The sequence below is a fragment of the Lonchura striata genome, chromosome 13 (genome assembly GCF_046129695.1).
Source record: "Lonchura striata isolate bLonStr1 chromosome 13, bLonStr1.mat, whole genome shotgun sequence".
Lineage (NCBI taxonomy): Eukaryota > Metazoa > Chordata > Aves > Passeriformes > Estrildidae > Lonchura > Lonchura striata.
In genome coordinates this window covers 19,481,756-19,506,275 of record NC_134615.1, presented here as the reverse complement: position 1 = coordinate 19,506,275, position 24,520 = coordinate 19,481,756, and the positions used below count along the sequence as shown (strand labels likewise).

The window sequence follows — 24,520 nt, the reverse complement described above, 5'->3', positions numbered from 1 at the left end:
AAAGCAGCCATGAGCATGAAAGTATGGATTAAAGGATATATATGCATATATAGATATATTCAGAGAAAAGTATTTCACTTCACAGCCACAAACAAAATCCTTTTTCAGTCAGAGAAAGCAGGGTTCTTGTGGTCCTTCATTTTGAATCCATTAGAGTTTTCAATGATTTATGCATATGCAGAGTTTCTGTGCACTGGGTTTCCTTTTGTCACATCACCTCAATTTTTCTAATGAGTCGCTAATGAGAGGTCAATTACTTATGGAAATTAGAAAAACATTCATTGAGGAACTGGTCCGAGGCTAAGTGTGCTACCCCATAATGTTTTGATATGAATCATTACAGCATTAATGAATATTTTACTCTTTTTCATGTTACAGCTTATTTCCCCAACCTATAAAATAGCCTTAATATGACTTTGAAACAAACATGAGTAACTGTCCAAAAAACATAATCATACTGTATTTATGATAACTGCAGAATATCTTTTTGCTTTTGCTAGAAATGGTTTCCTCAGGCATCAACATCTTGCTGTGAAACCTTCAGAACAGCGCTGTCAGGAACACCAGGTTTGCTGTGCTGAATCAGAGCCCTGATCTGACACCTGCCCTGGCTCCATTTCCAGGCTCTACAGGGTAGGAAAAGGACATCCTGTACAGCACCCAGCAGGCTGGATCGAATCCAAACTGGTGCTTGCAAATTGTCCTCCTGACCCCAGGTGCCCAGCACCACAGGAAAACATCCAGAGCCTGCAGCACCTCATCCTGACCCCACTGCTGGTGAACCCTACCTCCCTTTTTAGTTAAAGACTGTCAAGAACTGGTGGCAGGTACGAATTCTTTCACAATTCACCTTCTTTCTGGGCACCTATTTTGTGTTTTCTAAGGGTCTCGAATGAATGGTGTAGAAGCAAAAGAAAAGAGGTAGAAAGAATTCCAGGGACCAAGATGGATAGTGGGTTAGTTGCAGTACCATGCAATTAAATTTAGAGGCCAGGGATATAATTCACTGCTGAAATTCAGCTTTGTGCCACTGTAAGTTATTATTTCAGAGCAGAAGCTGAAATGGCCAGAAAGGGGAAAGCGTACAAGCAGAAGTATAATTGGACTTCAGTATTTCATATTGATACCCTGAGATTTCCACTGCTAAGCACTGCTTCAGAGTCTGACCAGGGTAACTGCAGTGTAAGATCTCCCATATTCAGGCCACTAGATTATCCCGTTTCCCCTGCAGGCACTGTAAATCAAAAGCAAAAGATATCCTGTTATGTTCTAGAGGACAGTTTTGTTGGCCTTTCTTTTCAAACACAATCTGAAAACACATGTTTTTTATGCGAGTCTCATTTACTTCAGCTTTACTGTCTTGAATACAGATTTAAAATGGGGGGAGTGAAGGAAAATAAAAAAAAAGCAGACCTTGAAACCCAGCAGTTATCCATAGAGAAGAAAGGTGGCAGCTGGTTAAATAAAAAAATTAATGCATCATCACGTGGATGTGATTTTCTCAGTTTATAAAGAATTACAAGGTCTTTGTCCCTTTGAACTAGGCTCAGCCTGGATTTAGGTGAAAGCCCTGCAGGTTTGTGACCCATCAGTTTGGAGCAAAGAAATCCATTGTGCATATTAAGGGGTTGGTTCAAAGTACAGTGCTACCACTTACTCTTAATATCACACTGGGTGGCACTCATTTTATGTTTCTAATTCTCCCTCCCTCCCTTCCTTCCTCCTCGGAAAGATAAATGTGTGAACAACAATGAGATATCTGACTCCTAATCGAAAGCAATATAGCTCTGCACAGATCAGCTCCGTGATGGAATAAAGAAGTGAGCATGGATCTAAGCACCTTCTCTTCATATCATAGCCTTCATGTTGTTTTCAGGAGCATTTTTGTCAGGCAGTGATGAAAGGCTGAGAACAAAGTGAACAAAATTTCCTTTTACTGCTTAAAAATTCTCAGCTGCTTTGCTATATCAAAATGCTGTCTCTTTAAACAAATCGCATGGTTAAAAATGCCAAGTTATAATTCAGCAACTAACTCTGAAAATGACAATTTAATCAATCAGAACCAACCCTCCTGAAAAAGATGGGTGGAAAAAAAAATCTTAAAGCCTTCATGCAATGCGAGTGGTTGAAACTATAAAAATGTTCAATCACTGTAGAACAAGCCCGCAGCATCAATGTTTATTAAAGTCAGGGGAGCCATTTATTGACCTGGGAAACAGCAAAGCACCAGCAGCACTGCTGGATTGCATTTTTATGGTTAACAAACAGAGGGTGATATTTTCTTTTTCTCTTTTAATTGCGATTCCTTCAAATCCAAAAAGTTAAAAGCCTCCTGATTTTTAAAGGAAAGCAAAGAGAAGGATGCTCCACACTGTTCTGCAGTCATTCTCTTTGCTCTGGCTCCTAACATGGGCATATATCAAATAATTTCAAATATTTAGGCTTCTCCACATGCCAGCAGAATGACAGACCAGAATGAGTTCTCTCCACCATTTCAGCTGAAGGAAGAATATAGGGAGCTGCCATTAGGAGGCTGGTTCTTTCTGTAATCAAAAAGGAATGACTCTATTTATTCATACAAAGGTCACCCTGCCAGTGGACCAGCCAAAAGCATTTAGAATGAATCGTCCTCTCCCAAACTGACACCAGGCGTTTTCTCCAAAGACACATCTTAGTTGTTCTGGAGATTTTGTAACTCTTGCCACAAGCATATTTTTAAAACATACCTTCCCATGCTGCACAAATAGGAACTACTGAAGGCTATTAAAAGGAAAGAGTCAGCAACATGAACTGCCCTCACAGATCCGTGTTACCCAAATTACAGGAGTCTGGCTCCTGCTGCATTCTTTCCACATCATTCCCATCCACAGAAAAACCCACGGTCAGCTGAGGGACACAAGGCAGGGATTTAATACACCCTCTGTGTGTCAGCTGCTGCAGGAAACAGGACTTCTGTACAACTAACCAATATCATTAAGCAGAAGACATTTATTGTTTACATTTTGCACTTATTTATACATTCTAGATCTACTGCACATGCTGATCACACTCTTCTTCATCTGTGCCTCTATCTTGTCCATGCGTTCTCCATGCACTTCTCAGAGTATGTGATCTGTTACAGGCCAGGGTGTTCACAGCCCTCTTTATCTAGTTCTTGGGGTCTTGGTATCCCATTTCTCAGCCTCTTCTTTCCTAATTCAGCACAGTTTTTGTCTTAGCAACCTTGATGCATTCCAAAGGGTTCTGAGAGAGCTCTGATAAGCACAGTTACAAGCTGTATGGCTGGTGCACAATGGGACCCAAGTTATTACTTTGCTAAAAGCTGCCACCTAAACGGTGTCAGTGCCAGAAAAGGAGACTTCAAAAGTGAAGAGAGTCAGAGCGGTGTGAAGAGAGCCGGAGCTACGCTGTATCCTCTGTGGATGAGGTGAGGATGAGCGGCACAGGTGGTACATGAGCACACCGAAGGTGATGACTACTGCAACAAACCCCCCGGCACCCAGCACCTCAGCAGCTGGCCATGTGTGGGAACCCAGGGCTTCCCTCTGGCTGCCCTGGGACTCTGGCAGGGGACAGGAACCCCCCTGGACAGAGCCCCAGAGACACTGGCTGTGATCTCTGGCCATGGAAAAGAGTTTTCAATCTTACAGGATCAATTACCAGCTCTGAGTGTTTGATATACGTAATACTTAAGTGTGGCACGGGTGCAAAAGTAAAATTTTAAGATTCTATATTAGGGGTTCAAAGTGGACAAGATGGAGGAAATTGGGTGTGCCTTGTCCTTTTTCTCCTTCTTCATGCCCTCCATGTCTCACTGTGGTGTTGGCATTTTTCTGTTGGTTCAGGCTGGGGACACACTGTCCAACGTAGGTGACAGATATTGGCACGTTCTTGTAAATCCAGCCCAGGGAGTTTCTGGTATTTAATGTTTGTCACATCCCACTGAGGGCAGAGCCCCACACGCTGCCCTGCAGGACAGAGCTGGGCAGGGCAGCAGATATGTTAGAGATAAACAGAATAAACAACCTTTAAACCAGCACAGATGAATTATGACTTCTTTGGCAATGAAAGAGAGAGACTTTTTACAATCTCGGAATCATCAATACCTCAGATTCCGACATCCATGCACCAGATGCATTAGCGGCTCAGAGCAGGGTGGGAGTAGGAGAGATAAAAAACGAGTCCTCCACATGAAAATGGCACCACTGCCACTCTCTCCGTGCAGCACAGGGGACAAAACTGCTTTCCCAGTCACACCCAGCCACACGCAGCGCTTCACGCCTTCCTTTCAGGTTTGCAAACAGATCTCCAGCAGCTCCACTTCTCAATTTCTTCTCCTCATTCATAGAGAAAAACACATAATGTCCTTACTTAAAACACAGTGGAGGAGTTTGACACAAATTAATGATTCCCCTGTCATACTTCAAGAATTTTGATATTTGCAAGGAGGGGAAGAAGGCTTCAGGTATTCTGAGAGCTGTAAAAAGCTGCCTCGGAATTCAAAGACAGCTCATAAGAAATCAAATCAAATCAACTGATGGATTGCTGTAAGGTTTGAGATACCCATTTAACGCTAAAATCACACTACTGTATCCCTGATTTTTAAGATTTTATAAGCCTTCTGAGTTTACATTCTTGTAAAAAACTTTCTCACCAATTTTCTGTAAATAACCTATTGTTTTACATTCCTTCATAGAGGCAGAGATATTTGATGTACTAGTAGTTTATCCAGTGTCATTGGTGAGGTAGTATGTTCACCCTCCAATCCAGTGTCACCTTTAGAAAAACATAAATGTTAAAGTCAGAAATAAAACCTCCTCTTTGTTACCTTTACAATAGCAGCAGCTTGCTGCTATTCATACTTTCACGTGTCCTATAGTGACACACTACTACAGTAATAAAATAATAATAAATAAAAAGTTATGGAAAAAGTAAGCCATGAGTTCCCTCAAATTAGATCCCATTGGCATGAAATTACTTCACAGCTGCCACATGTGTTGCTCCAAGAGAGATTACTCCTTAAATAATGTTAATGACAACTTTGATTTGACTTTTGTAATTACTAGAGGGAGAAGAGACCACATTTCCTAGGAAGAAAAATCTTTTATCTGCTTGTTTAATGTACAATCTTTGATGAGATGGAACTCCTTTCCCCCAAGTTATTTCCCGAGTATTTTTGTTTTGAAAAAGAAATTGGTTTCCAGGTTGAAAATGGAGCTGCTGTGCAGCACTCAGCTGTGGGAGAGCATCTAATTGTCATTTACAATGACCCTTGTCTCTTCTCTAAACATAGAGAGATTATTTTTCTCTCCCAACTCTTCTCACCCTCACTCCACAAGCAGGTGTGTTTACAGGGCTGGATTCTTCTCTGAGTTACCTCCATAACTACCAGTAAATCATAAAAATTTCTCCTGCAATCAATGGACTGTCTTCACATTTACCAGACAGCATAATCTGGTCCAAAAGGCAGCTGATTGTTATCTATAACCTCCCCATCCAATTCAAGTGATGGGAGATGCAACCCAAAAATTTCCTTTGGGCTTTTTTACTGCCAAAATAGATCACATTCTTTGGCAGCCTTTTTACAGTCTCCACTTTTCTAAATAAACATCACAGAACCTATACTGCTTTTACTGCAAAATGCTTCTCCCTGCCTGTATCGAGGCAGGTTTTTAGCTGATGTGCCAACAGACAGTGACAGAAACTCTGTGCAAGCCTGGGGTGCAGCACCAAGACACGGGGTGCAGTGGGGACCAGGGAGCACCAGGAATAATCTTCATGGTTAGATAAGGTGAAAACCCCTTGCACTCCCCCCATCCCAGTTAGACATTGCATGGTGATGTAAATTATCAGAATGCAGCTCCCAGAGAATTTGGGGGCAGGATGCTCCTTCTCAAGAAAGGTAGAGAGGAACTGTGGTGTGCAATGCCCAAATCCCAAACAGGCTGTGAGCAGAGTCTGCTGAGGAATTGTTGAGCTGGGATGTTCTGCAGGATGGAGGGACAGAAACAGCTCTTGAAAAGGCCACCAAGCAAAGCCAGGCTCTACCACAGCGCAATGGCTGCAGAAGTGCTGAGGAGAGCACAGTATTTAGAAGAAATCATTCAAAGTACATTCCCGGACTGTAAATGGACTGCAACTGCTCAGAAAAGCCCTGACGTTGAAGGTCATGCAATTTAACACAGGGCTCTGATTTGCAATGAACAACAAAAAGTAAATGCATTATTAAAATGCATGGCAAATAGAACATACAACCAAAAATGACAGATTCTGGCTGTACTGTGCCACTACATTAATTAACAGCTTTCCCCTATTGGTTTGCTCACTAAGATTCAAACATATTCATTCTTTGATGAACATTTGTATTCAGAAAATGGCAAATTTCTTCCCAGCTTTCTTTTGTTGGGAAGGGACGATAGCTGTTAATGGGAAAGGGAACAGAGAAGGAGCCAAACAGCACAGCTGCCACACTCACAATGTGACTTTCTCACTGGGGCCTTGAACTTCAGAGCAGCTTCAACTCATTTACAGAGCCTGGGAGTGAAGGTGCCTTCCCTACATGAAAATTAAATATTTTCACGCAGTGTTATGACTTTGCCTTGAAGCATTTGTGGCTCCATGTTTCATTGGCATTTGTGTCATTTTAGTCCACTGAGCTTAAATGTGTAATAAGGATGCCTGGATGTGGATAATTCTCCCTCCTTTCCCACTGCAATCAGGTTTTGTCCTTCATTATACCTTTCTGTAGAGTCTATTAGAGCATAAATCTTTACAGAGTTCTTCAAGCTTTGACCTACATCTTGCATATACGGGAACTTTTCTCCCTAAATTGTCTTTGGGAGCACACCAGTTCATTAAAGTTTTGAATGCTGAACCCTCACTCTTATTGCTTTATCACCCAGTTTATGTGCCAAATGTCAAAACAGGCATCAGAAATCTGATTTATGAGGATATATAGAAAAATTGTGGTACATGCTTCTGACTGGGAGTCAGCTGGCAATTCCCTATCAGAATTTCCTCCTCAGCTCCCCATGCCCAGCAGGGCAGTCCAACACCAGCGCTGCCTACACTGAATTCACAAATCATGATTCAGGACTAACAAAGCTTTGAGACTTTTTGTAATATCTTTCAATTTGTGTGTTTTCCAGTTTTAATCACATCTGACTGTTTTGTGATTTTCTTTTTAATAAAAGTCAGTGCTGATTGTAAAAAAATAAACGCCTATAAAGTCAAGCAGTCTCCAAATACCAGTGTGGGAAGAATTTTATACTCTTTTTGAAATATCAGAAAATTATGGATGAAGCATCAGCAGTACTACACAACACACAAGCATGGATAAGGCATGTTCACATACTGATTTACCATGTCATACCAGAGCGGAATTATGTCCTGCTCACACCCCCGATCTCCCTGTGAAAAACACCAATCATTTCGTTGTTAAAATTTTAAAAGTTTAATAATAATAAAATGGTTATAAAAATAGTAATACAATTAGAGTAATAAAGTTTAGAGTTAGGACAATTACAAGACAATAAAAAACAAAGAATTATGGACGTCCAGATGCTCTCGGACACTAAGTCAGGAAAAGCATCCTTTGTGAGCAAAGGAATAACCTTAAAATCAATAGCCTGTTGCATATTCATATAACCTTCCTGGTTATGCATACATTCTATTTAAAACAAGAACTCTGTCTGTTGTATGTCAACTGTTTCCTATAATCCCCAAGGCGTCTTCGAGTCTGAGCAAGGCCTGAAGAAATTAGCTTCTTCTGATAAGAAAACCATAAATTCCTTTTCTCTGGAAGATTTAGGTGTTAAATGAAGTATCTCATTGCTAAAAGAAAAAATTCCCCCCACATACAGTCTCTATTTTAACATTATGTTGGAACCTAAAACTATATTTAACACGCTACTTAAGAGAATTAATACAGCATAACTTTCTAACATTACACATATAGTAATATTTGCGAAAAGCCAATCATAAAATATGCATTTTTCACATCCCCCAGCCCGCACAGCCGTAAAGTTTATTTCTACCGCTGGTTTCGCACCAGCAGCGCACCCCCCGGCCCCGGCGGCTCCCGGGCCGTGGGCAGGGAGGCGGCCCGTGCCCGCGGCCGGAGGGCGGAGCCCGCCGCCGCCGCGCCCCGCTCCTCCCGCGGCGTGCGCGGCCTCGGCGCTACGCGAGCGCGGGGATCCGCCGCGGCCTGCGGGCCGCCATGGCCGGGGAGGTGAAAACCAAGCTGTCCAAGAACCTGCTGCGCATGAAGGTGACGGGGGAAGGAGGGGAGGGCTGGAAGCGGCGGCCCGGAGGGCAGCAGGGGCAGGCCGAGCCGTGCCGGCACCCGTGGCGAGCGGGGCCCGGCGCCGTGAGGCGCGGCCGGGGTGCGGAGCCCCGGTGTGGGGCATTCCCGTGCCCAACCCCGGCCACACTTGGAGCCCTGGTGTGGGGCATTCCCGTGCCCATCCCGGCCCCACACGGAGCCCTGATGTGGGGCATTCCCGTGCCCATCCCGGCCACACTTGGAGCTCTGGTGTGGGGCATTCCCGTGCCCATCCCCGGCCACACACGGAGCCCTGGTGTGGGGCATTTCCGTGCCCATCCCCGGCCACACACGGAGCCCTGGTGTGGGGCATTCCTGTGCCCATCCCGGCCACACTTGGAGCCCTGGTGTGGGGCATTTCCGTGCCCATCCCAGCCACACTTGGAGCCCTGGTGTGGGGCATTCCCGTGCCCATCCCGGCCACACTTGGAGCCCTGGCTCTCCTCAGCCAGGCGCTGAATACAGATGTGGTCATCCATGTGTTATCTCGGGCTGCTGCCCCGGCAAAGACATCGCTGGTGCCAGAAAAAGTCTGGGCTCCAGGGCCAGCTCCAGCGCATCTTCTGGGAGTTCTTCGTTCCACCTTGCTCTTCTGCCTCTGGGTTGGTTGTTGTGGGTTTAGATAAAAATATTTCAACAGCACTTTGAAATAAAGGTATCAATGCTGCTTGCTTTGCGTGGGGCTTTTAGTATTGAGGGAAAAGAAGTTTAGGTTTTGGTGTGAGCATTTTTACCTTGCTGGCTAAGGAAATCCCAGCCTGAATGGGGATTAATATCCAGTATTTACCAGCTTTCCCAACTCATAAATGCCAGGGATCTTAGTAACATCCCGATGTGCTTATTGCCCTTGGTATTGTGAATTTCATGTCACCAGTGTGAAATTAGTCTCTGCTCACTGGCTAATGCATTGTGCTTCACACCATGTACTACAACTCCTAATTCAGTAGAGTACATTCTCTGATTGATGGTCCTTTATTGCTGGAAAACAACCAGAAAAAGTTGAGTACTTTTTTTTTAATGTTAATATTCAATTTTTTAACTGAACATGATGGGGCCTTCGTGGCTTCTTGCTTGTGGTGTTTTATTTAGCCATTTTTTCCCTACGTATTTATATGGGCCTATATTTCACATTCTGGCTGAAAAAAGAGTTAGCTGGCTTCAGTTCAATTTTTCACATAAAGTGCACGCTGCTACAGTTGGATGATGGAATATTTACCCTAATTAATAGATACTTCTAAATCTAAAACTTGTACACAGAAGGAATAAAATACATCTTGCCTCGCTTTCAAAAGGGAGTAGATGTTGAACTTGAGTCAGCCAGCAATATGTGACACGGTCAGTCAGACTCCCATAACCTGGATGGCAACATCATTATTTTTTTCTTGTTTTTATATAATACTCCTTTAAAATGAAATTTTTCTTTGTTTTTTGCCACTATACTAACCCCCTGGAGATTTCAAAAGCAGGGTTTTTTTATTGTTTTTCTCTGGAAGGCCATGGAGAACCAGCCATGTGCATATGCTGCCATGACATTTGCAGGTTCACAGTCAAGGCAGTGATAACCAGCTTTGAAGAGATCAGTAGGTTTTGAAAAGGTCATACACAGATCTTGCATTTAGCACTTTGTTTCTGCAGATCTTCCTGTTTACAAATGTTTTAATTAAGCCTTTAGCAGCTGCCTCTGCAGGTAGTGATCCAATGTATTACCATGTGGCACCCAGAGGTGACATGTGGTTGGTGGTGTTGGAAGGACCATTTGCAATAAATACTGGAGACAAATGGACACAGACTTTAGATCTTGTACCATTTGGTCCAGGTCTCATAGCTTGGGGAAATACACCCAAACAGCTCCTCAGATACTGACTTATATATTCCGTGCCTACCACAGCGGGTATATTTTTAATTCATCAGTGTGTGTTTACATTAGAGAGAAACCTGATCACATAATTTTTATCTAGGTTTTTCCTGTAGTAATCTTTGGCAACATAATCTTTAAAATGGAGTGTGAAATGATTATTTAATTGGGTTCTTGTAGCAGAATTTCTTGTGTTGAGGTTTCTGACTGGCTAACCAATTTCCTCGAGCAGTATGTTTTTCCACATGATAGATTCACTTATTTTCCTCAAGAAGATACTGTAATTTTAATTGGAAAGCTTTGACATATTCTGAATCGACTCAGAAAACAGAAGTCAATTTTTCTTTCATTAAAGATCTTGTACAGTGGATGCAAATAGAAATAGAAATGGAAAATAAATCACTAGCTCTGTTGGCTCGTACTTCTGAGTTTGTTTTGGTTGGGCATTTTGTAAAGACTGAAAATACATGTGGGTTGTTCATAATACATTGCACACCTGTACCACCTATGTATTCTTAAAGGACTGTGTGTGAACTGTATTGTTAGACTTGCCACTGTCTGGGAGTTAGGTTGGTATAAATGTAGACCTCTGACAGGTACAGTTATACAACCACTTTCTGTAGATCCTCAGGGAGGTCTCAACTTCCAGGAGGGTGGGATTATATGGATTATCACCATAAAATTTTGAAGAGTCATGTTTTTTCCCAGCATATTTCATTGACATTGTTTAGACTTAATTGTCACTCAGTTCAGGCACCTGACTTGAGACAAATGGAAATTAAAATGCTGTTTCACAGGTCTCAGGTCTGTAGTTCTGTGCTCTCAGCAGTTTTTTATAGGCTGTGACAGATGTCTTCTTCTACTCCCAGCTGTTGAGAGGTTACTGTTTTACCTGTCTGTTCCCATCCTTTGACAGAGGTTATCACCAAGGAAGCAAGTGACAGGAGTGTCCTTGTATTAGAAAAAAACAGCAGACTTGCCGTAAATTTCCTTCTTGGTCTCAACTATTTTGCCAGACTGTTCTGCAGTGAGTTAACAGGTCCTTAAATACAGTGCTGGACCTGTACTTTGGTGGGTCAGTGAGAATTGAAGAGCTGGGAGCATCTTCCTTTAGCACAGCTGGATACAGTGGACTTTTCTTCGTAGTCTGGTTTCAAAGTCTGACATTCTGTAACTTCCAAAGACAGGTTTGTGCCTTCAGAGCTACAAGCACAATCCAGTTCATTAAATCTCAGAAAACAAGAGGATGGTTGAAAGTACAGATGTTTCAAAAAATAACCAGCCTGGTATGACCCACCTTTAGCTCTGAGCTCCAATGCTGTTTGTATGGGTGGGGTTTGTTCCTGATGTGCAGCAATAACATCAACACCAATATCTGCTTTCTGGCCTTTATTGAAACTTCAGAAAAACCTTAGCAAAATTAGGGAATTGTGACAACCCCAATCCATCAAAACTAGCCAGGACAGGTCTGTTTCTTTATATGTGAGTACAGATGTGACTGTTGACTTCCAGTAATAAATAAGTGTGATCAGCAGCTGTTTTAATTTTTCATTGTCTGTTTGCCCAAACTTTGACCAAACTCAGATTTAAAAAAAAAAAAAAAATCACAAACAAACATTTACTTTGTATCAACTGCTAAACATTATGTAATGGATAATTTCTATCATGTAATTACTGCATGTTCAGAACATACTCTTGATGCAGAAAACTGAAGCTGTGTGTTTGTGTCTTTCTTTGTAGTTCATGCAAAGGGGTTTGGATTCACAAACCAAAAAACAACTAGAAGAAGAAGAAAAGAAGATAATTAGTGAAGAACACTGGTATCTTGATGTACCAGATCTAAAGGAAAAAGAGTAAGCTTGTAATCTTTTGTACTTCTTATCATCATTGGATTGTTTTGAAATGGAAATAGCATATTCATATTTTTTCCTGTAAAATAAGTATTATAAATAACCAGTTAACAGAAGCAAGAATAGTGACAGACTGGCATTACACCTTTTTTTATTACATATTTTTAGGGCTGTTGAGGTTGCCTAGTGTAGTTTGACCTACTTTCAATTCTTGTGTCTGTTGTTTTCTTTCACTCACACATTCTTCTAGATGCATGTAATTAGTTTCTTTCAGTGAGGGTCCAGTTCATTCATTGCTGCTTTTTCCCTTCATTAGAAACAAAGTTTGAAACCTTGTGTTAGTAAATTCAGTTCCAGTCACATGGTTAAGTCGATTCAGGACAGTTCTGTCCTGTTGTGTCCAGCTCACTTCAAATCCTGGTTTTGAAATAGAAGAGATAATGGCAAAAATAAAGGAAGGCTTAGCTAATAAGGAAAAAAGTGTCCTGCTCTTTAGAAAGGTGCCTTAAATAGCAGGAGAACTACTTTTGAAATTGCTTGGGTTTCATCCTTTCAGAAGTGGAAAAAAATTCCACTGGGGGAGAACATACATAATTTTGAAAAAGCTAGGAGCCAAGGAATTAACTGTAGCTGAAAAAGGCCATTGATAAACTTTTCCATTACTCTTGGTGGATATGACAAAAAGGTATTTGAGCTTCAGTTGCAGCAAGGAATGTTCAAGCTGGACATTGGGAGAACTTTTGTAACAATAAGACTATTGAAGTTCTGGACTAGATTGCCTGAGGAGACGCTGGATTCTTCATCCTGGGAAGTCTTTTGAGGACAGGTTAGCTGGACCTCTGCTGTTCATGGCACACGTGTAACTGCTACTGCCTTGAGGCAGGACAATGAGCTCAATCTCTTCAGCCTAAGTTCTGTGATCATGAGAGTTTGATTTACATGGGAGATGAAGAGGATGAGGTGAGGGAACAGGTACATATGTGTGAGGAAAAGGATGGAACAATCCACCAAAGTACTTTTATCTGACACGTGTATTATGAATGCCTCAGGGTCATGTTTCTTTTCTCACTCCATGCTCATTAAAAGAGGAAAAAAAGGAGGGAGAAGGGGGAAATCTGCTGAACAGAGAGTGACACAGTGTTTTATACCCTGACAGACTCAACTAACACCAGGTCTAACAACACAATGAAAAATTAATTAGAAGCTTTTTCTGGTATAGTAGTGCCACCTGGGGAGTGATATTTATGTGGTATTTTTATTCTGGCAAAACTAGTAATGTAGGCAGAACCATACCAGCAGAGAGTGCTTTTTGTCAGAAAAGTTAATTTTGCTTGTGGACCTGGCACAGCTTTACTGGCAAAAAGGATTCCTTGGCGCTCCAAGCCCTTTGTACTGAAAGATTTATCAGAGCAATTAAGCAGAAAGTAGTTGATGGCTTAAAATATACTGTGGCTTTGTTTATTTTATTTGGGGGGGGTGGGGGGGGGAAAGCACATCCCTTTTCCATTTATTTAACTTGGTTATTTTAAAGTGCATGGTTTGACAAAATGCTGGGTTTGGGGTTTCGTGCAGGAGCTGTATAATAGAAGAGAGGAGCTTTCTGCGATGTGAGGATCTCGTTTATGGTAGAATGTCCTTCAAAGGATTCAATCCAGAAATTGAGGTACCATTTCAGTGTCCTGGTCTGAGGTTGTTTCACATTAAGATTGAAGCCCTTGGGTTTCGGGATTTGAGTGTTCACACTGCAGTCTTATTGGCCTTTGCAGCACCTTCCATAAATCCTCCCATGTCCAGAAACTCCATCATCCAACCCTAAATGTTGATCAATGCAGCACCTGGTAAATAGAATCTTTTTACCACCCTGTGTTGTTGGTCAGTAATTGCATGACTCCTGCAGATTTTCCCTCCCTGAAGTGAGGAAACCATCCCACATGCTGCTCACCAAAACGAAAGCTCACTTTTCCTCCTGACATAGAATGCAGAGTCCAATCTACAAACATTCAACCCTATTTGTTCAACACTTAGAGTTCCAAATTAAAAATGCTGGGCAAGAGTCTTTAATTTCTTTCTGCCATGATTCACACTGATAGAAGTACACAGGGACAGTAATAAAGAGGTTACCACTGAACCTGAAGCAGGAGGATGAAGGTGTAAAGACTAAGAGATTGGCAGAAGGCTATATAAGGTAATTTACTAGAGGATTCTTTTAGTTACTTTGAACTTGATTGTCCCTGTGACTCAGCATATGATTGTTTCATGGCTTTTACTGTAAATCCTTGAAGATATTCTTTCTTTTTAACAAAACTATTTCAAGGTCTGTGTGCTAACATCACAATGAAAAATTAATTATGATCTAACTCTCTGATCTCCTGGAGATGTTTGGAGTGTCCTTTAGGGTGTTTGAGTAGTACAAAACACTGAAAACACTGTCTCTGTTGCCTTTTCTTCATGAGCTTTCATAATGATGGCTCTAGCCTAACCAGGAACAGAAAGTAATTACTAAATTTGATTCTTACCTCTTATGCTCTTCTACCAGTGAATTTCAGCACTGTTGCCATTGTGTCATGGTTACATGCTTAAGCTATTTCTCATTTCATTTTCAGAAGTTAATGATTAAAATGAACTCTAAGTGCAAGGAGGAAGAAATTGAAGAGGATGATAAAATGGAGGCTGATGTGTCAGATGAAGAAATGGCCAGAAGGTAAGTTACCTTTTATGACATAATCAGTACTAGCTAGGAATATACGTTACTGCATGTGTGGAGAAATAAAACCCAAAAAGGAAACAAACAAAACAAAAAAAAAAACTACAATAGCTATGGAACTGTACCAGATTGATTTTCCAGGAATGCTGGTATATATTCACTTGAATCTCTGTCACATTTGGGGGTAAATTCTCCATCACTTGTAGGGGTTTTCTGCCCTTTGATATCCAGGTATTCCATGCTAATTCCCTTCTTGTTACCAGTTGCTAACAAATTGAAACTATCAGAGTGAATAATAATGTAATAAGTCATGCAGTACTTGTGCTTCTCCAAGCTTTTAATGACCAGGTTTTTATACCACTTGAATTGTTGATTATGTTTAGGATATGCGCCACGATTTTTCCTCTGATTTTAGTAAAAGCTATATTTTTTTTAATTCTCTCTACAGATATGAAACATTAGTGGGAACAATAGGGAAGAAATTTTTGAGAAAAAGGGACCAACGTGTACTCAAGGATGATGATGAAGATGATGAAGTTGAAGAGGGAAATAGTAACATAAGACCTAGTAAAAGAGCTAAGAAAATGTTCTTAAAACCTCAGGATTAATGTCATCTGCACAAGTGGAGCTTATTACCTAACGCCTACCAAACAGAGTACCAAGAACTGGAGATTGTTTGGAGTTTTTGCTATTTAATGTAAAGGGTGGATTTGTAAATCTGTTCTATTCTCATTGAAATTTCTACCATCCACAGGACAGACACTTTCCAAAGTGGGTGTTTATATAATGGATGTTGTACATCCTTTCCTCTCTCAGCAGCTTTTCATGAGTGGGGCACTCATCCCATCAGTCTCTTTAAATGTTCTACATAGTTAAATTGAGTGTTGCATGCAATCGAAAGCAACATTATTTACAATTTAGGATAGCATCTGAAAGAAGTATTTGGAGTAAAGATGAGCTGTGTCCAATTCAGTAAGGCAGTTCAGCATTCACTGCTTGCTTTGTTATGAGAACGAAACATGCACTCTCTTCAAATTGAAAAAAGTCAGCAGAAACATGCTTGGTTTGTGAGCTTTTTTACTGTGATAAAAATAAGATGGGAGAAGAACAGAGAGATAAAATCCACTTTATTGAATTTTATTTTTTATAAAGTTTATTTAAAAATAGAGGATTTTGTAGTGAAACTTTTTTTATATAGCAAGCCAAATATTGGGCGACGGTTACAGTTTGACATCTGAGCAGATTGTGAGTCTTAGTTTCTGCCTTCCAGAAGAAATTTGCTAATTTTGCCTCTTTTTCAGCAAAAAAATCCAATCTTATAATTATGTAAGTCTTATCATAAAAGCATAATAACAGTTTCTGGAACATACTTGAAAGCAGAATAAAAACTATGGGGTTTTGTGTTAATGATTGTGGATTAGCTTATTTAGTGTAAAAAAAATATGTTTAATACAGTCTGATACGAGGAGAGATCCTGTTTTGTGCTGGCCACAGCTGTCCCCCAACATTTAGCTGAGTGCATTAATTTATTTAGCATGTGATGGAGACATCTTGAAGTAGTGTTAGGATAGAAACACGATTCTCTTTGGTCAGTTGGTGCTCTGGGTCTTTTGAAAAACATCAGTGTGTTCTTATCTAAAATCATAGCAGTTCTCTGTGCATGGCCTTTCAACAAGAAATATTGCTATTGCTACATTTCCTCAGGAGGTCCAAGCTTCTCATCCTTAATGCTGGCTCTCTGCAGAAAGGAATTTGTTAATTGACGTGAGGAGTGGCCATTTTGCCATAGGCACAAGGCTTTTTTTTTTGGTCTTTTTTTAACAGCTTAGGGAAGCACGATGTGAAACTCAATTATTTAAAGAAGGACACACCGTGTCTGCTGTATTTTGCATGTGATATGTGAACTATGATCCATATATCAGGAGCACCTAATTAGATATTCAAGATAGATCACACATGGAAAGAGAAATATACTTCTAACCTAGTATGGGGACTTTTTGCAGGGAGGAAGGCTGTGATTCATGATCTGAGATAGTTTTTCGGAGCTAATTAAATGCTACTGGTTCAATTACTTAAAACCTGATCATATATTACTGTTAGCTGAAAAGGACTTAATGATGGCAAGACATTTTTCTTCCCATGGAAGATGTGACCTGAGCTATGAAATGATTTATTGTTGGTCATCACAAGAAAAACTTGGAATACATCCCATTTTTCTTCTTGCTTATTAGTAAGAAAATTATTCCTCTGCATTTCTTGAATGGAGAGTGAATTTCTGCATAGCTGTGCTGAATAAGTGAGGGGAAGGGTGTGTTCTGGTAAGCCACCAGCAACCAGGAGATGTCACTGCAATTGCATGTCCTGAGAGACTGGGGGTTGGGGGCGTGTCCAGTGGTGCCATGTAAAGAAGCTTTTGGGTTATTTTGATAACAGCAGTGGCTGAGATTAATTCTATGTGGCGTCTTCCTTTGTCAGTGTTCTGCAGAGAGCTCTCCTGCATTGCAGGGTTCTGTTCAGTCCAGTGGGGAGTAATTCTCATCAAAGGGCATTCTGCCTCCTTAATTTCATGTCATTTCCTGAAGGATAGCTGGGCATGACAGTGGCATGGTGCATGGATAAGCACATGAGAAGCTAAAAAGAGCTTCCTAGAAAATCCATGATTTTGGAATTAGGACAGAGGAAGGTTGGCTCTGTTTCCTAAATATACCCAATGCCAGCTGTGAAGGAAAGGTAGATTTTAGTTTATTGTCTTTAAATCTGGGAGCTTTGCTGTTCACATTCAACTGGTGACTCAGTGCTACAGTAAGACCAGCTACTTATTTTTAGCACAATCTTTTATTCATGAGGCATTTGCAAAATGTGACTTTAAAAGTACCATCCAGAGTGTGTTATTGTGAGCAAAACAAACCCAAACTCAACCCTGTATGTACTTTAAGTATAGTTACAAGCAGACATGGTGGGATGTTCTGAAATACCTGTCTGCATTTCCAATGGTATAAATACATTTATGGATGGATTTAAGTCCAACTCAAGCTTCCTATCTGAGGTAGAAACATTCTTCTGTATAAAATCTGTGCTTGAACTACTCTTGACAGAGGTGTAAGCGTAGCAGTGAAATATTTGTAAAGAAACCTGCATTGATTCAGGCTTTCTTAGCTCTGACACGGACGCCAGTACATTTTATGTGCAAGCTCCTAAGCTATAGAACTTGCCCATGTGGTCATGTTTCTAAATGAAGCACTTCTTTGAAAAAGCAAGTTGGGTAAGTAATGTTTTTATTAAAGAAAATTGCTATCTGCAAACTGGTAAATTGTTACCAGACAGCAGAAGTGTTCATGCCTGTGACCCTGAAGTGTGGTTTTAGGTGGTGCTCACTGATAGCTCACGTATGTCTGTCCCTTGTCATGTGAAGTCCCTTCCTTTGGCAGGCTGATGGTGCTTATTTTGTAATAACTACTGGGCCTTAAAATATGGGAGTATTGAACAACTTTTTCTTGCTGATGTTTCTCTTTTACTTCTATTTTGCTTACTATTGGATCTTAACATGTCCAGGACCAGAGTCCAACTGAAGTGAGCTATCCAGTGTGAATTTAGTAATGCTTGAGCTGATTAAACTTTGGTTCTTGGGGAGGGGCAGGATGTTCAATGATGCTGTGGAGTTTGAACCATGTTTCTTGTGCTCTGTGACTTGTTCTCTAATGAGACTCTCCATTATGCAATGCTACAACCATGAGTGGCTGTCGTTGCCATTGGCCATTGCCTGTGTGTGTAACAGGCAGCTGGGCTGGGGTTCTGGGACTTCATTCAGCATTCAGACTTTAAAAGAAATTGTTTGTCTTTCTCTTTATTGGAATTCCATACTTTTAAATTGTATTTGGAATTGGATGAGTCTGGGGGCGGAGGGGGTGGTTTCTCACCATTTTTGTTTTGCTTCATTTGAACAATAGTCCACAACTAAAACTGCAAAATCACTTAGGCTCTCATTAAAGCCTTCTTTGAGAATGCTAATAAAGCATTGTGGTAGGGAAGGATGGCAGCCATCCCACAGTTCCTTACCACATGAATCCAAGTTTCTGTGAGAGCTGATGCTTCAAGGACTTGGTGGTTTGTTTTCTTTTCAGGCTGGGAGAACATCAGCTTCCACAATACTGCCTTGCTAATGGAACCCCAGCATGAGGCCTCAGGGTTGTTTGGTTTTACACCATTCTCATCTCAAACCTCTGAGGGATTTCAGGCCTGGCATTCACACCTCAATAACCTGTTTTCATCAGCTTTCGGGGAGCTTTAGTTAAACTGTGAAACTGTTTCTTAGCTGTATGTGTTGACATTTCTTTGTGTGATTTCATGTCTCTCAGTGAGGACCTGCTTGTAATTGTCACATGAAGATGAGAAATTAACAGATGGGAGTCAGGGAGATGGTTGGAACCTCAATCACCAGCAGCTCTGTAGATCTTTGGTAAGAACCAAACAGTAGAAGGGGTAGCTGGATGAGTCCCATCACTGCAGGTTCAGTTAAATGCTGATAAGAGCCCATTGATCCCCAAGACACTCTTGCATACCAAAATCCAAGCAATTTTACCTGGGAGCAACAGCAGGAAAACCTCTAGGGAAACTGGGAGGCAAAATAACCACACTGTTAATGGCTGTCCTCAAGAAAACAGCTGTGGTTGCTGGCACAGAGAAATGTGGTTTGGTGAGCTGGGTAAATGAGAATCCCATCAGATAGAATGGAGGTGGTCAGTGTTTCGAAGCTCATAATGTTCCCTGAGGACCTGAGGAGCACCTTGCTGTGATCAATTATTAAAAAGGGGTAAAAACCCTTAATGGGACATTATTACGAGGGAATAACTAAACACAAATTACTGAACAAATTCCATAATTACATTATTAAAAGAAAAGCTGTGTTCTGGCCTCAGTAAGATCTTTCAGTGTCCCGTGTCACCTCTTGCGTGGCTCTCAGTGTCTCATCCCTGTAACTGTCTGTGTACCGAGGCCACGAGCTGCCACCACAGCCGGTCACACAAAGGGCTGGCACACACCAGAATAAAACCAGAGCTGCTGGATGCCAAGCCAAGCACCTCCTGGGCCTCCTCTTCAGTGACCATCTTCAGCCTATGACCTCTTCATCCTACAAACCTGTAAGAACTCACCATCTCCAACACTGCCTGTGATACTGGCCTGTGTAGGTCCAGAAGTGTCAGGTAACAGGTTCCACGGAACAGGTAACAAGTGACTGGATGTCAGGAAATGGCCTCCAATTATGCCAGGGAAGATTTTGATTAGATACTAGGAAAATGTTTTCACAGGGTTGGAAAGGACTGGAAGACTTCCAAGGACAGTGATGGAGTCACTATCCCTGGAAGTGGCACCTGAGGACAGTTTAACGGTGAACATGGTTGTGATGTTGGGCTGATTGTTGAACTCTATGATCTTAAAGGGCTTTTCCAACCTCAGTGATCCTGTGATCCTAAGAAGTTTGAGGTGGGCAGGGTTGGCCAACAGATCAGCATGAGTGAGCAGCCCTCACAGATGGGGTGTGTAGGAGTCAGTGCTGCTGGGGACAGCTGTACCTAAAACAACTTATAATGTCTTTATTTTCCTTTTATTTATTTTCAGGTATACACTTACAGCATTTCTGAGATTAATGATCAGATGATGTCTTTGAGCAAAAAGACTGTGGGAGGAATCAACATTTGACTGATACTCAGGCTTATTACAGACTGGGGAGAAAGAGTGTTTTTCAATGTTTCTGCTATTTTTTTGATGCATTTAAGAATGTTTCCCCTTTCTTAGTGGTTTCCTTGGCTGGGCTTTTTCAGAGAACCATGGTAGAAGGAAGAGCATTTTCTGGAAAATTAGGAAACACGATTGTGAAAAAAGAAAAGGTTTCCTTTAGATTTGGGTGTCTCCTTGGGTTGTTTTTTTCACTTTGATAGAGATGAACAAATACTAATGGCACTACAGCTCCTGTGCTAAGGGGTACCCATTCAGGACAGCCATATGGATACTCACGTTTGCAGAACAAAATTAAGAGTATAGTGGGCTTAGCTTCATATACAAATATAATGCAGTCCTAAAAGTACAGAATTTCCACCCCTTTTGTGACAAAAGTAAATCTAAGCCACCTGTGACATTTAAGTACCAGTCATAGTTCATAGGATGATTATATCTCAGAAACAAAGCTTAGTAGTTATGTCCTTAGAGCCCATCAGCCACTGCAATATATAGAATTTTCATCACCAGAAGAATAGCTTCATACCAAAAATTACTTGGGGCAGTTTACTGGAGTAATGACTGGAGGGATGCACATGGTGATGATTTTCATTTTGTACTATGGTTTGTCTAAGGATGATGGTGAAAGAATTATGCCTCTTAATGCTCCTTTCCAATATGACAGTGTTTTACTCATATTAAAGGAAGAGGAATTAGATGAGCTGTGAGTGGTTGGATCTTATGAAAAATGAAGTTTTAAATGTGTACTTCATTGTCTAAATGCTCACAGATTACTTGTCTCCCTATAATAACCTTAGAAAGTGTGTTGGCAGCATATCACAATTAATAATCCATACTTATGTGCTACAGGCAGTCCAAAATTCCCCAAACATATTTCTTACCCAAGCTTATAACCAGATTCAAATCAAATCCTACATTTGTGCCAAAAATTGAACAGCAGTCATCTCCCAGCAAATAATTTTACCTAACCAACTCAAGAGTCTTAAATTCCTGATTTTTTCCAAAGTGAAATTCACATTAATCTCATACTAATGTATATATCCTTCAGTCACCTGGAAAAGAATCCCATAACCTTGCAGTAGGGATTGCACAGACAGTGGAAGCTGCTGTACACACATAGCATTACTGTAGGTTTACCTGGCCATCTAGATTGTGTAAGATCCTTTAACATTAATGGGGACAAGTTTTCTCTCTAGGGTGATGTTAAATTTCTCTTTGAGGGTTTTTTCCACCTCTTCATCTTCAAGAGTTACAAATTCCACCAGATCCATGTTTTCCTTGTAGTTGTACGTGGTCTCAGTGAGCGTCCACCCAATTAGCGCTCGGAATCCATCGGTTGTCTGGAGGGTGCAGATGGACTTCTTTGTGAAGAGGGAATCTGGAGATGTCTGGAGGTATGTGCACTGGAAGCGGAAATCTTCCACTGTCCGTGGCTCAAGGCTGAACATATAAACTTTGCGACACTCTTTTTTCTCCAGCAGATCAGAGTTGGAGAAGCTCTGATTGGGGATGTATTGTTTCCGTCTCATTTTCTCCAGGTACCAGACACCGTTTTTCTCTGTGAAGCGGAAAACGCCGGGAGCCTGGGGCTGGTCTTTCCCTGACACGAGCTCCATGGGCTGCCACATCTGGTAGGACACCCCGAAGCCTCCATCAACGACGTAGGCTTTGCCATCGATGACGACCTTTACCACCAGGTGGGTCATGAGGGTGGCGTAGGCGTTCTGGTGGGGGTTGAACACGTAGGCTCCCAGGAAGCTGGTCTCATACCCCAGGCCCCTCAGCACCCAGCCCAGCAGCTGGTTGTTCTCCATGCACCAGCCACCCCGCTTCCTCCGCACAATCTTGTTGTAAACGTGTTCCAACTCCAAAGTAATTTTCTCCCCACAGTGGATGCTGAGGTTTTCGAAGGGAACGGCACGGATGTGATGCTGGAATATATCGGTTAAGGTTTCCAAATCTTGTTTTTCAGTGGAGCCTTTATAGCCAGTTCTTGCAAAATACTCTTCAAGGTTCATCTCACCTGTAAAGGAAGGAATTGTGTTTTGGTTTCTTTACATCAGTGATTTATGACACTGTGAGAAGCTGCCCTGGCTCTGCCAGCAAAGATTCTTTAATCTACTGAACCTCATCAGAACAGCTTTTAAAGGAAACAAGCATTCCTATCAAATGGTTCCCTGAGCAAAGAGCAGTGCACATGAGGGTTTGCTTTTGTCTTAGAGTCATCCCTCTGGCAAACAGCTGATGCCATTTCAGTTTCATACGAGGCGGCTGGGAGATGAGGATTTGTTGTATTTGCATTGTAACAGCAGGGTTAAGAAGAAATGTAAGATCTTGCTGGGGAGTGTGTACAAGGGTTCATGAGAAATGGTCCGAAGCCACTGCTCAGTGACAGGACTGAGGCAGTCACTGGGGGAGGCAGTGTCATCTGCCAGTGGGAGGGAAGATGTTCTGAGCCAGGATTCACGTTCTTTTCATGAGTCTGCCACTGATGGACGTGACAGTAAATGAATCTCTCGTTCAGTACATGTTGCTCTTCCACCACTTACAACATGAAAAGTAAAGTAACAAGCTTTATTCAGATAATTATAACTGAAAAAACTCTGAGAGTCTTGTATCTGCTCAGAGTGTTGTAGAAACTCATTTTGGTGTTGGAATAATGGATCTGAATGGAGGGCAGTGAGTGGCCTAAAAGACAAGGAGCACACCTCCATTCCCTCCTGTGCCCTGTGTCTCACAGGCCACCCTGAAAATGAACAGGGGCTGCTTTACTTTTTCTCATCCTCAGCTTTCTCAAAACTCACCAATTCTTTAACTCAGCAGTGAACTATTGAATGTTTACTGCAAACTAGAATTTCTCGAGATGATTCTCAGTGGCAGATTCATGCTGTGCATATTCATGGTGTGGAAGCAGCTCTACACCATTCACTGTCCCAAGTTAATGGAGAGCACCAGCAAAAACTACACATTACCTGCTACAGAGAGGAATTTAACTTCCAGTGATGTGCTTATTGTTGGAGGATATGTTCAAGGTAGTATTTATTAACTGTAACATAAAAGTCATGGCACTTTTGATTTGCAGAATCTGAGCATATCTGATCCTATCACTCTGACTGTGAATGCTAAATAGATCACACCAGTATAAAGCCAGTTCTCAAGTTTGTGTTATTTGTTTCTTTCTGCAGCTCCGTAATATGCTTGATCAGCACTAGATCTGGACTGCAGGAGATGAAAGTCACTGTTCTTTTGAAATGTGAGCAGACCAGATGAAAAGGCAGGTACTGACTAGGTTGTCCCACAAATGTGGTTATGATTTATGTAGAGAAAAACATTAGCAGAAGAATATTAAAGGTGCAAATGAAGATGTTCATACAAAACTATTCCTTACCAGGACTATACACAGTATCAGCAATTCCACTTTTGAAAATGTGTTATCTTCTTTATCCTAATACATCAGCACATGGACTTCTGGGTTGCACAACCCAGAATCTGTAATTTTTTTAAGTTCTTTTTAAAGAGCTGTAATCTTACTCCCTTAAAGCAGAATCTATTGATTATTAGACTGAACTTTTGCTTCCTTTGCACTTGCAATACTTTTAAATAAATTTAAGTATCTAAAAGCACGACTTCCAACAAGAAGTGCCAGTTCTAAATTTATATCTACTATTGTACCTAAACAAAAGAATCTATTTTATAGTGAAGTGAAGCTTCTCCTGAAGAGTGAAAGGTACAAGAATTGAAATTGCATATCACTGTTTTGCCCTTTAACTGCCCCTGTTTAGCAGGTGATATTTTAGCTTTATATGCACACATTTTAGAACATTTCTCCTAGAGAATGTTGCTTACATTATTGTCCATGACCTTTACCATGATAAAGAAACCAGGGTTTTGGTATCTTTCTTTGGAGGGGTTTTTTAAGAAAATAAACTTACCTCTTATGAGATCCCTTTTTATTTATTGAGGTATTCAGTTTCTGGGTAGTTTATTAGAGGGGCAGCAGTCAGTGAAGCCAGAAGTGGATACAGATTGTGAGGGTTGTCTTTCTAAGCTCTGCT

General features: G+C 41.2%; 2 protein-coding genes and 1 long non-coding RNA gene across 3 annotated transcripts; 2 read left to right on the top strand and 1 right to left on the bottom strand.

Annotated features, from left to right (window-relative positions):
* The first annotated feature begins 8,143 nt into the window (after positions 1–8,143).
* Positions 8,144–16,435, top strand: MPHOSPH6 (M-phase phosphoprotein 6). The gene is made up of 5 exons (XM_021541233.3): positions 8,144–8,269; positions 11,919–12,031; positions 13,601–13,691; positions 14,632–14,729; positions 15,181–16,435. The coding sequence occupies exons 1-5, from the start codon at positions 8,219–8,221 to the stop codon at positions 15,338–15,340; spliced, it is 513 nt and encodes a 170-aa protein (XP_021396908.1). The 5' UTR covers positions 8,144–8,218; the 3' UTR covers positions 15,341–16,435.
* Positions 16,436–20,318: 3,883 nt separating this feature from the next.
* On the bottom strand, positions 20,319–24,504 carry LOC110476356 (arylamine N-acetyltransferase, pineal gland isozyme NAT-10). Its single transcript, XM_021541232.3, has 2 exons — positions 24,398–24,504; positions 20,319–22,488 (listed from the first exon to the last, which is right to left on the bottom strand). Exon 2 carries the CDS (start codon positions 22,481–22,483, stop codon positions 21,611–21,613), a length of 873 nt encoding a protein of 290 aa, XP_021396907.1. The 5' UTR covers positions 22,484–22,488; positions 24,398–24,504; the 3' UTR covers positions 20,319–21,610.
* LOC110476358 (uncharacterized) lies at positions 21,757–24,088 on the top strand. The gene is made up of 3 exons (XR_002466400.2): positions 21,757–21,859; positions 22,004–22,162; positions 23,651–24,088. It is a non-coding gene; the product is annotated as an uncharacterized LOC110476358 (long non-coding RNA).
* Positions 24,505–24,520: the final 16 nt, after the last annotated feature.